This window comes from Lolium perenne, chromosome 2 (genome assembly GCF_019359855.2).
Source record: "Lolium perenne isolate Kyuss_39 chromosome 2, Kyuss_2.0, whole genome shotgun sequence".
NCBI classification, from domain to species: domain Eukaryota; kingdom Viridiplantae; phylum Streptophyta; class Magnoliopsida; order Poales; family Poaceae; genus Lolium; species Lolium perenne.
In genome coordinates, this window is record NC_067245.2 from 221136168 (window position 1) to 221152249 (window position 16082).

The 16082-nt window shown below is 43.7% G+C and overlaps 1 protein-coding gene and 1 non-coding gene across 2 annotated transcripts; one reads left to right on the forward strand and one right to left on the reverse strand.

Moving 5' to 3' along the window:
• Positions 1-179: 179 nt before the first annotated feature.
• Positions 180-252, forward strand: TRNAK-UUU (transfer RNA lysine (anticodon UUU)). Its single transcript has one exon. It is a non-coding gene; the product is annotated as a tRNA-Lys (tRNA).
• A 2005-nt stretch (positions 253-2257) lies between these two features.
• Positions 2258-3041, reverse strand: LOC127334965 (uncharacterized). The gene has a single exon (XM_051361533.1). The coding sequence runs from the start codon at positions 2972-2974 to the stop codon at positions 2498-2500; it is 477 nt and encodes a 158-aa protein (XP_051217493.1). The 5' UTR covers positions 2975-3041; the 3' UTR covers positions 2258-2497.
• Between the last annotated feature and the right edge of the window lie 13041 nt (positions 3042-16082).

The window sequence follows — 16082 nt, forward strand, 5'->3', positions numbered from 1 at the left end:
GGAAATCACACGGTGCTGGTTTCGAAACCATAGATAACTTCTATCCGGGAAACTTGCACAGTATTGCAGCTGCAATCTCTTGTCCGGACTGCTTCCGTAACGATCGCACAAGTGGAAAATTTATTCACAGCTTGTGAAGTCTGTTTAAATTAGATAATGACTGACTATCATTCGTCCAAGCCGTCTTAGCTCAGCTGGTAGAGCGCGTGGCTTTTAACCACGTGGTCGTGGGTTCGATTCCCACAGACGGCGTAAATCCTCGTTTTGAGAGGGACGAAGGCGGACTGATTTCGTTGGTCCCGCTTTCTGGTTCTCTTTTTATTTGTTACTCTCGCGAGATGAGTATGTGATTAACCATAGTATTAGAATCTTGCATCGTCCCTACATTCGTTCCAAAATAATTCTCGCACATATCTTTTCGTATTTTAGTAGATAAGCTGCGATGCTTATTTTAAAATGAAGAGGATATATTTTTGAAGACATTTTCTGGTAAACTATGATGATGCAAGCGTATTGCCGTAACTTTCTTAAAACTATCAAATAAAAGTTAGCAAACGTGGGCGTCTATGTTTGGGCCTTTGGGGGATCTTAACAGTGACATCTATTGTGTTTGCAGCGACAAGGGTTAGCCATTAAGCAAAGCTATTTCCTCTTCGAAATAGGCTTTCGTCCCGCTATATTAATAGAGCACACCATCGATACAATATATGATTCATTGCTGGGGCAAACATCACAACAAGCCCAAAAAAATACAAAAGAAAGAAAAGAGAAACTAATGTTGAAAGGGTCGGATCAACGAAAATAGAGTTGTCTCGCAACCGCTGCGCCCGCCGAATAATTCCCACCACGCTCCTCTAGCACTCTGAAGCTCCGCGTACCAAGCAACACGTTCAAGAAGAGGTACGACGACAACGTCACTACTGCCCGGAGTAGTTCTAGGGTTTCCCCCGGTACGCGCAAGGACAGGGAAGAAGGGCTTCATTCAACGCCCTTCAAAAAGGATCATCTATTGTGTTTGCAGCGACAAGGGTTAGCTATTAAGCAAAGCTATTTCAAAACACACGTCTATTTTGAGTGAGGCTAGTTCGTTGTAGTTTTGTACCTTTTGCACTTTCGGTTCATCGATTCAAATGATTTAGTATTTCGAGATCGATGGATTTTATACGTTTGACCAAACATCTCTTTCGACGTACCGACCGATGAGTGGTGTCTTAGAGCATGTCTAACATGCCCCTTATAACCCGCCCGTCCCGTAAAATTCCGGCGAGATACGGGGCAGGCACGGTTTGGGCCGTCTAGCAGGCCCCATATTCGGGCTGGTCCGTTTCGGCGGAATACGGGGCCCAGAAAATCCGCCCCGCCCCCTAGCTCCGCTGTGCGCCGCCGCCTCCTCCATCCTGCTCCGGCGAGCAATTCCTCACTCCCCCGCGCCGCATTCCACCCCAGCTCCAGCATGGACGCCCGCCGCCGCAGTACCGCCTCGCCGGCGAGCGGATCGAAGCGATCCCGCTCGCCGGACAACGTGGAGGATGCGTGGCGGCTCCAATGCAAGAGATCCGCCGCTGGGAGCCGCCGTGTGGCCTGCAAGTACGGCGGCGCCGTGTTCGTCCCGCCGAAGCTCCATGACTTCGCGCGGGGCGGCCGCTGATACAACGAGGACCCGCCGCTCAAGCCGATGAGCGGCCCCAAGTTCGACGAGTGGCGCGCCGAGTGGGAGCACCAACGCCGGGTGAAGGAGGCATGGAACGCGAGCATCGGGAGCACCAGCAGCGGAGGTGCTCCGCTCGCCGGCGAGGAGGAGGAGGACGACGAGGACCAGGACCCCGCCTTCTTGAAGGCGATTCAAGAGTCCCTCAAAGACGCTGACGAGAGGAAGAGGGCAGAGGAGGAAGATAGGGCTGCGGCCATCGCCGCCGTGAAGGAGGCGGAGGCGCGGGAGGCGGCGGCGGAGGCCGACGGGTACATCATCGACCTCTCCGACTAGAAGTCGCGATCCATGATCGCGCATTTTGTATGTAGATATGTTGATTCGTATGTATGATCGACGAACTATGAATGAACAAGTTTCCTAGGGTTTTAAATTTACGAATTTACAGGGTCAAATACGGGATCTGCTAGACGGAACGGTGTATCTACGAGCATTTTTTTATACGAGACGAAAAAGTCGCGAAATACGGGACAGAAAAGTAAGGGGTATGCTAGACATGCTCTTATAGAGTTTGCAAGCAATGCCAGCATTAAGAACAAATGAACAACAAACACATGCCTGCCTGCAAATAAAGCTCATCTAGTTTCTGCAAATACGAGACGGGGCCGCATAGGTCCATTATCGAATGGTGCAAATACAATAATGTATGCGTATAAACTCGTATTTCACCGCAAATAATATGTATAGACACGTATTTCATCGTCCAATGCAATACGAGTACAAGTGGCCTAGCTAAGAACCGCACCTAACTAACTGCTTTGGTACCCGAAAAAAAAACTGCTCTGGATACTAAGCGACATCGGCGGCGGCCGAGCCGGCGACGGCGCACCGGGGACTGGTCTTGAACCCGACGGCCGGGAACGACTTCTTGAGGGGCCCGACACTGAGGGTCACGACCCCGCCGCCCACCTCGACGCCGGTGACGGGGACCCAGACGAACAGCACGCGCACGCGGACGCCCTCGAGCCCCGTGACCGACCCGGCCGCCAGGGATCCGGCGAGCCGGATGTCGTAGAGGACGCGGTAGCCCCCGGCCTCGACCTCGCAGACGTCGTCGAGGAAGAGCTCGAAGGAGCCGTCGTTGTGGAGGAGGTACCGCCGGGCGGTGGTCGGGAGGAGCGCGCGCGGGAGGCCGAACAGGTCCATGAGCTCCGGCACGGTGGGAGGGTTGTAGGGCGCCGTCGAGGTGGAGCTGGTGAGCAGGAAGCTGAGACAGAGGAAGGGGAGGAGGAGGAGACTGTGGGATGCAGCCGCCATGTTGACCATTGGGCGTGGTTTCTTCTTGTTCTTGGTTTTGGCGTTTGGATGGGAAAGTGCCACTGGAACTCTTTTCTACTCTAGTTGGGTTTGGGGAAGATGGAATAAACGACGAATCTTGGGTTATTCTTTTAGCTTAAGCGAAGGGTGGAAATGCAAGATTACCATAGTCTTGGAAAAAGTTCAATTCTTCTGGAACAGTAAAATATACTGGAGGTGCTCAGGTGTCAAGTTAGCCAATTCCGACCAGCAGTTTTGGATTTTGCTTTACGGTTAAGGGCAGGTACATTGGTTGATAAGCTTTTTATTTATTTCGTGACGCAGAAACAAAGGTGAAGAAGCTTGTGAGAGTAATTCACAAAAAAAAAGTGTGAGCAAGAGAAAGCATATTGTACAATACCGAAAATGTCTTATCTCATCTTACCAAGAGATGATCCCGTAGCTAATTAAGAGAAATCAAACCTTTTTTTTTCTATTTCTAGCTAGAAAGTTGGGCGTATGTAGCTATTGAAGGGGTTAAAACAAACTTTTTACCGGAGGGGAATCACACTCCAGGCCCCGCCGCCTAGGGTTTCACCTCCCGCCGTCGCCGCCTCTCTCCCCCACCGCCGCAGCCATCGGCTCCCACCTCCCGGTCTACCGAGCTCCTCCGCTAGCAGATCTACGCCGCCTGACTCGTCTAGCCCCTCTCGTCGCCGCCCGGCTCGACCTAGCGCCTCCTCCTCCCGTCCTCCCCCCGCCCCGCCCCGCCAGAGGTCACGCCGGGCAAAGCCCGGGCGATGACGGCGGCGGCGGGGTCTCTCCCCACGGGCGATGTCCCTGCCCCCTGGTGGCGGTGTGGTGCCTCGCGGATCCGGCGGCGCGGTGCTGCGAGATCTCGCGGCAAAGGCGGCGCTCCGGCGGCACAGGTGCGCGGGGCCTCTCCCCGGCGGTGGTGTGCCTGCTCCGGCGATGTCGAGCTCCAGGTTCCCCATGGTCTTTGATACGCGTAAAGCACACGCCCGTTGGGAACCCCAAGTGGAAGGTGTGATGCGTGTAGCAGCAAGTTTCCCTCAGTAAGAAACCAAGGTTTATCGAACCAGTAGGAGTCAAGGATCACGTGAAGGTCGTTGGTGACGGAGTGTAGTGCGGCGCAACACCAGGGATTCCGGCGCCAACGTGGAACCTGCACAACACAATCAAAGTACTTTGCCCCAACGTAACAGTGAGGTTGTCAATCTCACCGGCTTGCTGTAAGCAAAGGATTAACCGTATAGTGTGGAAGATGATGTTTGTTTGCAAAGAACAGTAAAGAACAATTGCAGTAGATTGTATTTCAGATGTAAAGAATGGACCAGGGTCCACAGTTCACTAGTGGTGTCTCTCCCATAAGATAAATAGCATGTTGGGTGAACAAATTACAGTTGGGCAATTGACAAATAAAGAATGCATAACAATGCACATACATATATCATGATGAGTACTATGAGATTTAATCAGGGCATTACGACAAAGTACATAGACCGCTATCCAGCATGCATCTATGCCTAAAAAGTCCACTTTCAGGTTATCATCCGAACCCCTTCCGGTATTAAGTTGCAAACAACAGACAATTGCATTAAGTATGGTGCGTAATGTAAACAACACAAATATCCTTAGATAAAGCATCGATGTTTTATCCCTAGTGGCAATAGCACATCCACAACCTTAGAACTTTCTGTCACTGTCCCAGATTCAATGGAGGCATGAACCCATGATGCGCGTGAGACACACGTCCGTTGAGAACCCCAAGAGGAAGGTGTGATGTGCACAGCAGTAAGTTTTCCCTCAGAAAGAAACCAAGGTTTATCGAACCAGTAGGAGCCAAGAAGCACGTTGAAGGTTGTTGGTGGCGAAGTGTAGTGCGGCGCAACACCAGGGATTCCGGCGCCAACGTGGAACCTGCACAACATAACCAAAGTACTTTGCCCCAACGTAACAGTGAGGTTGTCAATCTCACCGGCTTGCTGTGAACAAAGGATTAACCGTATTGTGTGGAAGATGATTGTTTGCGAAGAACAGTAAAGAACAAGTATTGCAGTAGATTGTATTTCAGATGTAAAGAATAGGACCGGGGTCCACAGTTCACTAGTGGTGTCTCTCCCATAAGATAAACAGATGTTGGGTGAACAAATTACAATTGGGCAATTGACAAATAAAGAAGGCATAACAATGCACATACATATATCATGATGAGTACTATGAGATTTAATCAGGGCATTACGACAAAGTACATAGACCGCCATCCAGCATGCATCTATGCCTAAAAAGTCCACTTTCAGGTTATCATCCGAACCCCTTCCGGTATTAAGTTGCAAGCAACAGACAATTGCATTAAGTATGGTGCGTAATGTAATCAACACAAATATCCTTAGACAAAGCATCGATGTTTTATCCCTAGTGGCAACAGCACATCCACAACCTTAGAACTTTCTGTCATCGTCCTGCATTTAATGGAGGCATGAACCCACTATCGAGCATAAATACTCCCTCTTGGAGTCACAAGTATCAACTTGGCCAGAGCCTCTACTAGCAACGGAGAGCATGCAAGAACATAAACAACTCATATATGATAGATTGATAATCAACTTGACATAGTATTCAATATCCATCGGATCCCAACAAACACAACATGTAGGATTACAAATAAACGATCTTGATCATGATAGGCAGCTCACAAGATCGAACATGATAGCACAATGAGGAGAAGACGACCATCTAGCTACTGCTATGGACCCATGGTACAGGGGTGAACTACTCACACATCGATCCGGAGGCGATCATGGCGATGAAGAGACCTCCGGGAGATGATTCCCCTCTCCGGCAGGGTACCGGAGGCGATCTCCTGAATCCCCCGAGATGGGATTGGCGGCGGCTGCGTCTCTGGAAGGTTTTCCGTATCATGGCTCTCGGTACTGGGGGTTTCGCGATGAAGACTTTAAGTAGGCGGAAGGGCAGGTCAGGGGGCCACACGAGGGCCCCACACAACAGGCCGGCGCGGCCAGGGCTTGGGCCGCGCCGCCCTAGTGTGGCGTCGCCTCGTGGCCCCACTTCGTTTCCTCTTCGGACTTCTGGAAGCTTCGTGGAAAAATAGGACCCTGGGCGTTGATTTCGTCCAATTCCGAGAATATTTCCTTACTAGGATTTCTGAAACCAAAAACAGCAGAAACAAAGAATCGGCTCTTCGGCATCTCGTCAATAGGTTAGTGCCGGAAAATGCATAATAATGACATATAATGTGTATAAAACATGTGAGTATCATCATAAAAGTAGCATGGAACATAAGAAATTATAGATACGTTTGGGACGTATCAAGCATCCCCAAGCTTAGTTCCTACTCGCCCTCGAGTAGGTAAACGATAACAAAGATAATTTCTGAAGTGACATGCTATCATAATCTTGATCAATACTATTGTAAAGCACATGAGATGAATGCAGCGATTCGAAGCAATGATGAAGATAATGAGTAAACAAATGAATCATATAGCAAAGACTTTTCATGAATAATACTTTCAAGACAAGCATCAATAAGACTTGCATAACAGTTAACTCATAAGCAATAAATTCTTAGTAGAAAGCTTTGAAACAACACAAAGGAAGATATAAGTTTCAGCGGTTGCTTTCAACTTCAAAATGTATATCTCATGGATAATTGTCAACACAAAGTAATATAGCAAGTGCAATAGGTAAACATGTAAGAATCAATGCACACAGTTTACACAAGTGTTTGCTTCTAAGATAGAAAGAATAGGTAAACTGACTCAACAATAAAGTAGAAGAATGGCCCTTCGCAGAGGGAAGCATGGATTACTATTTTTGTGCTAGAGCTTTTCATTTTGAAAACAAGAAACAATTTTGTCAACGGTAGTAATAAATCATATGTGTTATGTATAAGATATCTTATAAGTTGCAAGCCTCATGCATAGTATACCAATAGTGCCCGCACCTTGTCCTAATTAGCTTGGATTAACACGGATTATCATTGCATATCATATGTTTCAACCAAGTGTCACAAAGGGGTACCTCTATGCCGCCTGTACAAAGGTCTAAGGAGAAAGTTCGCATTGGATTTCTCGCTTTTGATTATTCTCAACTTAGACATCCATACCGGGACAACATAGACAACAGATAATGGACTCCTCTTTAATGCATAAGCATTCAACAACAGTTAATATTCTCATAAGAGATTGAGGATTTGTGTCCAAACTGAAACTTCCACCATGATTCATGGCTTTAGTTAGCGGCCCAATGTTCTTCTCTAACAATATGCATACTCAAACCATTTGATCATGAAAATCTCCCTTACTTCGGACAAGACGAACATGCATAGCAACTCACATGATATTCAACAAAGGTAAAAGTTGATGGCGTCCCCAGAAACATGGTTACCGCACAACAAGCAACTTATTAAGAAATAAGACACATAAGTACATATTCTTCACCACAATAGTTTTTAAGGCTATTTGTCCCATGAGCTATATATTGTAAAGGCAAAGAATGGAAGTTTAAAGGTAGCACTCAAGTAATGTACTTTGGAATGGCGGGGAAATACCATGTGGTAGGTAGGTATGGTGGACACAAATGGCATAGTATTTGGCTCAAGGATTTGGATGCACGAGAAGAATCCCTCTCAATACAAGGCTAGGCTAGCAAGGTTGTTTGAAGCAAACTCAAGTATGAAATGGTGCAGCAAGACTCACATATAAACATATTGTAAGCATTATAAGACTTTACATCGTCTCCTTGTTGTTCAAACACCTCAACCAGAAAATATCTAGACTTAGAGAGACCAATCATGCAAACCAAATTTTAACAAGCTCTATGTAGTTATTCATTAATAGGTACAAGGTACATGATGCAAGAGCTTAAACATGATCTATATGAGCACAACAATTGCCAAGTATCAAATTATTCAAGACATTATACCATTTATCACATGCGGCATTTTCCGTTTCCAACCATATATCAATGAACGAGGTAGTTCAACCTTCGCAATGAACATTAAAGATAAAGCTAAGAACACACGTGTTCATACGAAACAGCGGAGCGTAATATCTCCAATATAAAGAATGCTAGGATCCGATTTTATTCAAACAAAAACAAAAACTAAAGCAAACAGACGCTCCAAGCAAAGCACATAAGATGTGACTGAATAAAAATATAGTTTCACTAGAGGAACCTCATAATGTTGTCGATGAAGAAGGGGATGCCTTGGGCATCCCCAAGCTTAGATGCTTGAGTCTTCTTGAAATATGCAGGGATGAACCACGGGGGCATCCCCAAGCTTAGACTTTTCACTCTTCTTGATCATAGTACATCATCCTCCTCTCTTGACCCTTGAAAACTTCCTCCACACCAAACTCGAAACAAACTCATTAGAGGGTTAGTGCATAATTGAAAATTCATACATTCAGAGGTGACATAATCATTCTTAACACTTCTGGACATTGCACAAAGCTACTGAAAGTTAATGGAAGAAATAAATCCATCAAACATAGCAAAACAGACAATGCGAAATAAAAGGCAGAATCTGTCAAAACAGAACAGTCCGTAAAGACGAATTTTACAGGGGCACTTAACTTGCTCAGATGAAAATGCTCAAATTGAATGAAAGTTGCGTACATATCTGAGGATCACGCACGTAAATTTGCAGATTTTTTTGAGTTACCTACAGAGAATTCTGCCCAGATTCGTGACAGCAAGAAATCTGTTTCTGCGCAGTAATCCAAATCTAGTATTGACTTTACTATCAAAGACTTTACTTGGCACAACAATGCAATAAAATAAATATAAGGAGAGGTTGCTACAGTAGTAACAACTTCCAAGACTCAAATACAAAACAAAATACTGTAGTAAAAACATGGGTTGTCTCCCATAAGCGCTTTTCTTTAACGCCTTTCAGCTAGGCGCAGAAAGTGTGAATCAAGTATTATCAAGAGATGAAGCATCGACATTATTACCAGGGGTGTTGGGAGTTTTCTCAACTATACATGTTATCTTATCTATGTAAGTTCCAGAGGCTCCTTTTTCATTATTCTTAGGCTTGCTATTCTCATCAAACAAATTTTCAGGAACAAGCCAACCATAGTTATTTTCTAGAGCTTCATGCATTCCTAGGAGCTTGCTAGGTATCGGTACTTTAACTTCCCCTCCATCATTAACATTATTGGTGTACTTTATTCTATCAATGTCCATCTTTTCAAGGGTACTAGCAAAGTTGGTGTAAGAGCCAAGCATCTTATATTTAATAAAGACTTTTCTAGCCTCTCTTGCTACACCACCAAATTCTTTAAGAAGGGTTTCTAAGACAAAATCTTTCTTTTATCCTTCCTCCATATCAGAGAGTGTAAGAAACATATGCTTAACTATAGGATTAAGATTAACAAATTTAGTTTCCAACATGTGTACTAAAGAGGCAGCAGCAATTTCATAAGTAGGAGCAAGTTCTACCAAGTGTCTATCTTCAAAATCTTCAGCTATACTAACATGAGTGAAGAAATCTTCTATATTATCTCTTCCAATTATAGACCCTCGGCCTACCGGTATGTCTTTTAGAGTGTACTTAGGAGGAAACATGATGAAATAAACAAAAGGTAAATAAAGTAAATGCAAGTAACTAATTGTTTTTGTGTTTTTGATATGGAGAACAAGACAGTAAATAAAGTAAAACTAGCAACTAATTTTTTGTGTTTTGTTTTAGTGCAGCAAACAAAGTAGTAAATAAAATAAAGCAAGACAAAAACAAAGTAAAGAGATTGGAAGTGGAGACTCCCCTTGCAGCGTGTCTTGATCTCCCCGGCAACGGCGCCAGAAAATAGTCTTGATGCGCGTGAGACACACGTCCGTTGGGAACCCCAAGAGGAAGGTGTGATGTGCACAGCAGTAAGTTTTCCCTCAGAAAGAAACCAAGGTTTATCGAACCAGTAGGAGCCAAGAAGCATGTTGAAGGTTGTTGGTGGCGAAGTGTAGTGCGGCGCAACACCAGGGATTCCGGCGCCAACGTGGAACCTGCACAACACAACCAAAGTACTTTGCCCAACGTAACAGTGAGGTTGTCAATCTCACCGGCTTGCTGTGAACAAAGGATTAACCGTATTGTGTGAAAGATGATTGTTTGCGAAGAACAGTAAAGAACAAGTATTGCAGTAGATTGTATTTCAGATGTAAAGAATAGGACCGGGGTCCACAGTTCACTAGTGGTGTCTCTCCCATAAGATAAACAGATGTTGGGTGAACAAATTACAGTTGGGCAATTGACAAATAAAGAAGGCATAACAATGCACATACATATATCATGATGAGTACTATGAGATTTAATCAGGGCATTACGACAAAATACATAGACCGCCATCCAGCATGCATCTATGCCTAAAAAGTCCACTTTCAGGTTATCATCCGAACCCCTTCCGGTATTAAGTTGCAAGCAACAGACAATTGCATTAATTATGGTGCGTAATGTAATCAACACAAATATCCTTAGACAAAGCATCGATGTTTTATCCCTAGTGGCAACAGCACATCCACAACCTTAGAACTTTCTGTCACTGTCCCAGATTTAATGGAGGCATGAACCCACTATCGAGCATAAATACTCCCTCTTGGAGTCACAAGTATCAACTTGGCCAGAGCCTCTACTAGCAACGGAGAGCATGCAAGAACATAAACAACTCATATATGATAGATTGATAATCAACTTGACATAGTATTCAATATCCATCGGATCCCAACAAACACAACATGTAGGATTACAAATAAACGATCTTGATCATGATAGGCAGCTCACAAGATCGAACATGATAGCACAATGAGGAGAAGACGACCATCTAGCTACTGCTATGGACCCATGGTCCAGGGGTGAACTACTCACACATCGATCCGGAGGCGATCGTGGCGATGAAGAGACCTCCGGGAGATGATTCCCCTCTCCGGCAGGGTGCCGGAGGCGATCTCCTGAATCCCCCGAGATGGGATTGGTGGCGGCTACGTCTCTGGAAGGTTTTCCGTATCGTCGCTCTCGGTACTGGGGGTTTCGTGACGAAGACTTTAAGTAGGCGGAAGGGCAGGTCAGGGGGCCACACGAGGGCCCCACACAACAGGCCGGCGCGGCCAGGGCTTGGGCCGCGCCGCCCTAGTGTGGCATCGCCTCGTGGCCCCACTTCGTTTCCTCTTCGGACTTCTGGAAGCTTCGTGGAAAAATAGGACCCTGGGCGTTGATTTCGTCCAATTCCAAGAATATTCCCTTACTAGGATTTCTGAAACCAAAAACAGCAGAAACAAAGAATCGGCTCTTCGGCATCTCGTCAATAGGTTAGTGCCGGAAAATGCATAATAATGACATATAATGTGTATAAAACATGTGAGTATCATCATAAAAGTAGCATGGAACATAAGAAATTATAGATACGTTTGGGACGTATCAACCCATTATCGAGCATAAATACTCCCTCTTGGAGTTACAAGTATCAACTTGGCCAGAGCCTCTACTAGCAACGGAGAGCATGTGATGTCTACGGGTGCTTCTATTCTTGTAGACAGTGTTGGGCCTCCAAGAGCAGAGGTTTGTAGAACAGCAGCAAGTTTCCCTTAAGTGGATCACCCAAGGTTTATCGAACTCAGGGAGGAAGAGGTCAAAGATATCCCTCTCAAGCAACCCTGCAATCACGATACAAGAAGTCTCTTGTGTCCCCAACACACCTAATACACTTGTCAGATGTATAGGTGCACTAGTTCGGCGAAGAGATAGTGAAATACAAGTGGTATGAATGAATATGAGCAGTAGTAACGGCGCCAGAAAAGTGCTTGCTAGCGTGCAGTTGATGGTAGTAATATTGCAGGAAGTAAAGAGGCAGTAAAACAGTAAACAAGCGATGATTGCAGTATTTGGAAACAAGGCCTAGGGATCATACTTTCACTAGTGGACACTCTCAACATTGATCACATAAATAAATAAGTTCTTTTCCTTTGTGCTACATATACTCTTGTTTGATAATGAACACCATTCATTGTGTAGGGCTACAAGAGCTCCCTCAAGCCGGAGTTAACAAGCGCCACAACATTCGGCATTCATATTTAAGTAACCTTAGAGCATAATAGATCTTTGCAATTTAAACCGAGTACTAACATAGCATACACACTGTCACCTTTACACTATGAAGGGGGAATAAATCACATCAATAATATCATAGTAATAATTAACTCCATAACCTACAAGAGATTATGATCATAACCTACGCCAAGTACTACACGATGCACACACTGTCACCATTACACCGTGAAGGAGGAATAGACTACTTTAATAACATCACAAGAGTAGCACATAGACTAATAGTGATACAAAGCTCATATGAATCTCAATCATGTAAGGCAGCTCATGAGATCATTGTATTGAAGTACATAGGAGAGAGATTAACCACATAGCTACCGGTACAGCCCTTAGCCTCGATGGAGAACTACTCCCTCCTCATGGGAGACAGCAGCGTTGATGAAGATGGCGGTGGTGTCGATGGAGAAGCCTTCCGGGGGCACTTCCCCGTCCCGGCGGCGTGCCGGAACAGAGACTCCTGTCCCCCAGATCTTGGCTTCACGGTGGCGGCGGCTCTGGAAGGTTTCTCGTACCGTGGCTTTTTTCGTATCGAAGATTTAGGTCAGGGAGCTTTAAATAGGCGAAGAGGCGGAGTCGGAAGGGTTACGGGGGACCCACACCGTAGGGGGCCCCCCCTGGGCCGCGGCTCCCTGTTGTCTGGTGGCCCTGTGGCTCTCCCCTGGTGGCTCTCGGGTGTTCTGGAAGCTTCGTGGAATTCTAAGATGCTGGGCGTTGATTTCGTCCGATTCCGAGAATATTTCCTTACTAGGATTTCTGAAACCAAAAACAGCAGAAAACAGCAACTGGCACTTCGGCATCTTGTCAATAGGTTAGTTCCGGAAAACGCATAAATATGACATATAATGTGTATAAAACATGTGAGTATCATCATAAAAGTAGCATGAAACATAAGAAATTATAGATACGTTTGGGACGTATCAAGCATCCCCAAGCTTAGTTCCTGCTCGCCCTCGAGTAGGTAAACAATAACAATGATAATTTCTTAAGTGACATGCTACCAACATAATCTTGATCAATACTATTGTAAAGCATATGAGATGAATGCAGCGATTCGAAGTAATGATGAAGACAATGAGTAAACAAATGAATCATATAGCAAAGACTTTTCATGAATAATACTTTCAAGACAAGCATCAATAGGACTTGCATAAGAGTTACTCATAAAGCAATAGATTCAAAGTAGAAGGTATTGAAGCAACAGAAAGGATGATTAAGTTTCAGCAATTGATTTCAACTTGTAACATGTATATCTCATGGATAGTTGTCAACATAAAGCAATATAACAAGTGCAATAGGTAAACATGTAAGAATCAATGCACAGTTGACACAAGTGTTTGCTTCTAAGATAGAAAGAAGTGGGTAAACTGACTCAATCATAAAGTAGAAGAATGGCCCTTCGCAGAGGGAAGCATGGATTACTATTTTTGTGCTAGAGCTTTTCATTTTGAAAACAAGAAACAATTTTGTCAACGGTAGTAATAAAGCATATGTGTTATGTATAAGACATCTTATAAGTTGCAAGCCTCATGCATAGTATACTAATAGTGCTCGCACCTTGTCCTAATTAGCTTGGATTAACACGGATTATCATTGCATATCATATGTTTCAACCAAGTGTCACAAAGGGGTACCTCTATGCCGCCTGTACAAAGGTCTAAGGAGAAAGTTCGCATTGGATTTCTCGCTTTTGATTATTCTCAACTTAGACATCCATACCGGGACAACATAGATAACAGATAATGGACTCCTCTTTAATGCTTAAGCATTCAACAACAGATAAAATTCTCATAAGAGATTGAGGATTAATTGTCCAAACTGAAACTTCCACCATGGATCATGGCTTTAGTTAGCGGCCCAATGTTCTTCTCTAACATTATGCATACTCAAACCATTTGATCATGAAAATCTCCCTTACTTCAGACAAGACGAACATGCATAGCAACTCACATGATATTCAACAAAGGGTAAAAGTTGATGGCGTCCCCAGAAACATAGTTACCGCTCAACAAGCAACTTATTAAGAAATAAGACACATAAGTACATATTCTTCACCACAATAGTTTTTAAGGCTATTTTCCCATGAGCTATATATTGTAAAGGCAAAGAATAGAAGGTTAAAGGTAGCACTCAAGTAATGTACTTTGGAATGGCAGAGAAATATCATGTGGTAGGTAGGTATGGTGGACACAAATGGCATAGTATTTGGCTCAAGGATTTGGATGCACGAGAAGAATTCCTCTCAATACAAGGCTAGGCTAGCAAGGTTGTTTGAAGCAAACTCAAGTATAAAACGGTGCAGCAAGACTCACATATGAACATATTGTAAGCATTATAAGACTTTACATCGTCTTCCTTGTTGTTCAAACACCTTAACCAGAAAATATCTAGACTCTAGAGACCAATCATGCAAACCAAATTTTAACAAGCTCTATGTAGTTCTTCATTAATGGGTACAAAGTACATGATGCAAGAGCTTAAACATGATCTATATGAGCACAACAATTGCCAAGTATCAAATTATTCAAGACATTATACCATTTACCACATGCAGCATTTTCTGTTTCCAACCAAATAGCAATTAACGAAACGGTTTTCAAATCCGCCATGAACATTAAGAGTAAAGCTAAGAACACATGTGTTCATACGCAACAGCGGAGTGTGTCTCTCTCCCACACAAGCATGAATTTATTCAAACAAAACAAAAACAAACAGACGCTCCAAGTAAAGTACATAAGATGTGACCGAATAAAAATATAGTTTCAAGAGAAGAAACCTGATAAGTTGTCGATGAAGAAGGGGATGCCCAAGGCATCCCCAAGCTTAGACGCTTGGGTCTTCTTGAAATATGCAGGGATGAACCACCGGGGCATCCCCAAGCTTAGACTTTTCACTCTTCTTGATCATAGTATATCATCCTCCTCTCTTGACCCTTGAAAACTTCCTCCACACCAAACTCGAAACAAACTCATTAGAGGGTTAGTGCATAATTTAAAATTCACATGTTCAGAGGTGACACAATCATTCTTAACACTTCTGGACATTGCCCAAAGCTACTGGAAGTCAATGGAACAAAGAAATCCATCCAACACAGCAAAAGAGGCAATGCGAAATAAAAGGCAGAATCTGTCAAAACAGAACAGTCCGTAAAGACGAATTTTTTAGAGGCACTGGACTTGCTCAGATGAAAAAGCTCAAATTGAATGAAAGTTGCGTACATATCTGAGGATCACGCACGTAAATTGGCATATTTTTCTGAGTTACCTACAGAGAACCCTGCCCAAATTCGTGATAGACAGAAATCTGTTTCTGCGCAGTAATCCAAATCTAGTATCAACCTTGCTATCAAAGACTTTACTTGGCACAACAATGCAATAAAATAAGATAAGGAGAGGTTGCTACAGTAGTAACAACTTCCAAGACTCAAATATAAAACAAAAGTACTGTAGTAAAATAAACACAAGGGTTATCTCCCAAGAAGTTCTTTCTTTATAGCCATTAAGATGGGCTCAGCAATTTTAATGATGCTCAAATAAGGATGAGAGTTGAAGCAAAAAGAGAGCATCAAAAAGCAAATTCAAAACACATTTAAGCCTAACCCACTTCCTATGAAAAGGAATCTTGTAAATAAACAAATTCATGAAGAACAAAGTGACAAGCATAGCAAGATAAAACAAGAGTAACTTCACAATTCTCAACATAAAGAGGGGAAACTTAACATTATTAAGATGCATACAACCATGTTTCCCTCTCTCATAATAACTTTCAGTAGCATCATGAACAAACTCAACAATATAAGTATCACATAAAGCATTCTTATTCACATGCATAAAAGTATCATCACTCTCCACATAAGCATAATCAATTTTATTAGTTGTAGTGGGAGCAAATTCAACAAAGTAGCTATCATTATTATTCTCATCATCAAATATAGGAGGTATAATATCATCATAATAAACTTTATCCTCCATAGTAGGCGGCACCAGAAGACCACTATCA

Coding starts and splice junctions, on each gene's coding strand:
- LOC127334965 (XM_051361533.1), bottom strand. CDS start 2,974: ATGGTCAACATGGCGGCTGCATCCCACAGTCTCCTCCTCCTCCCCTTC.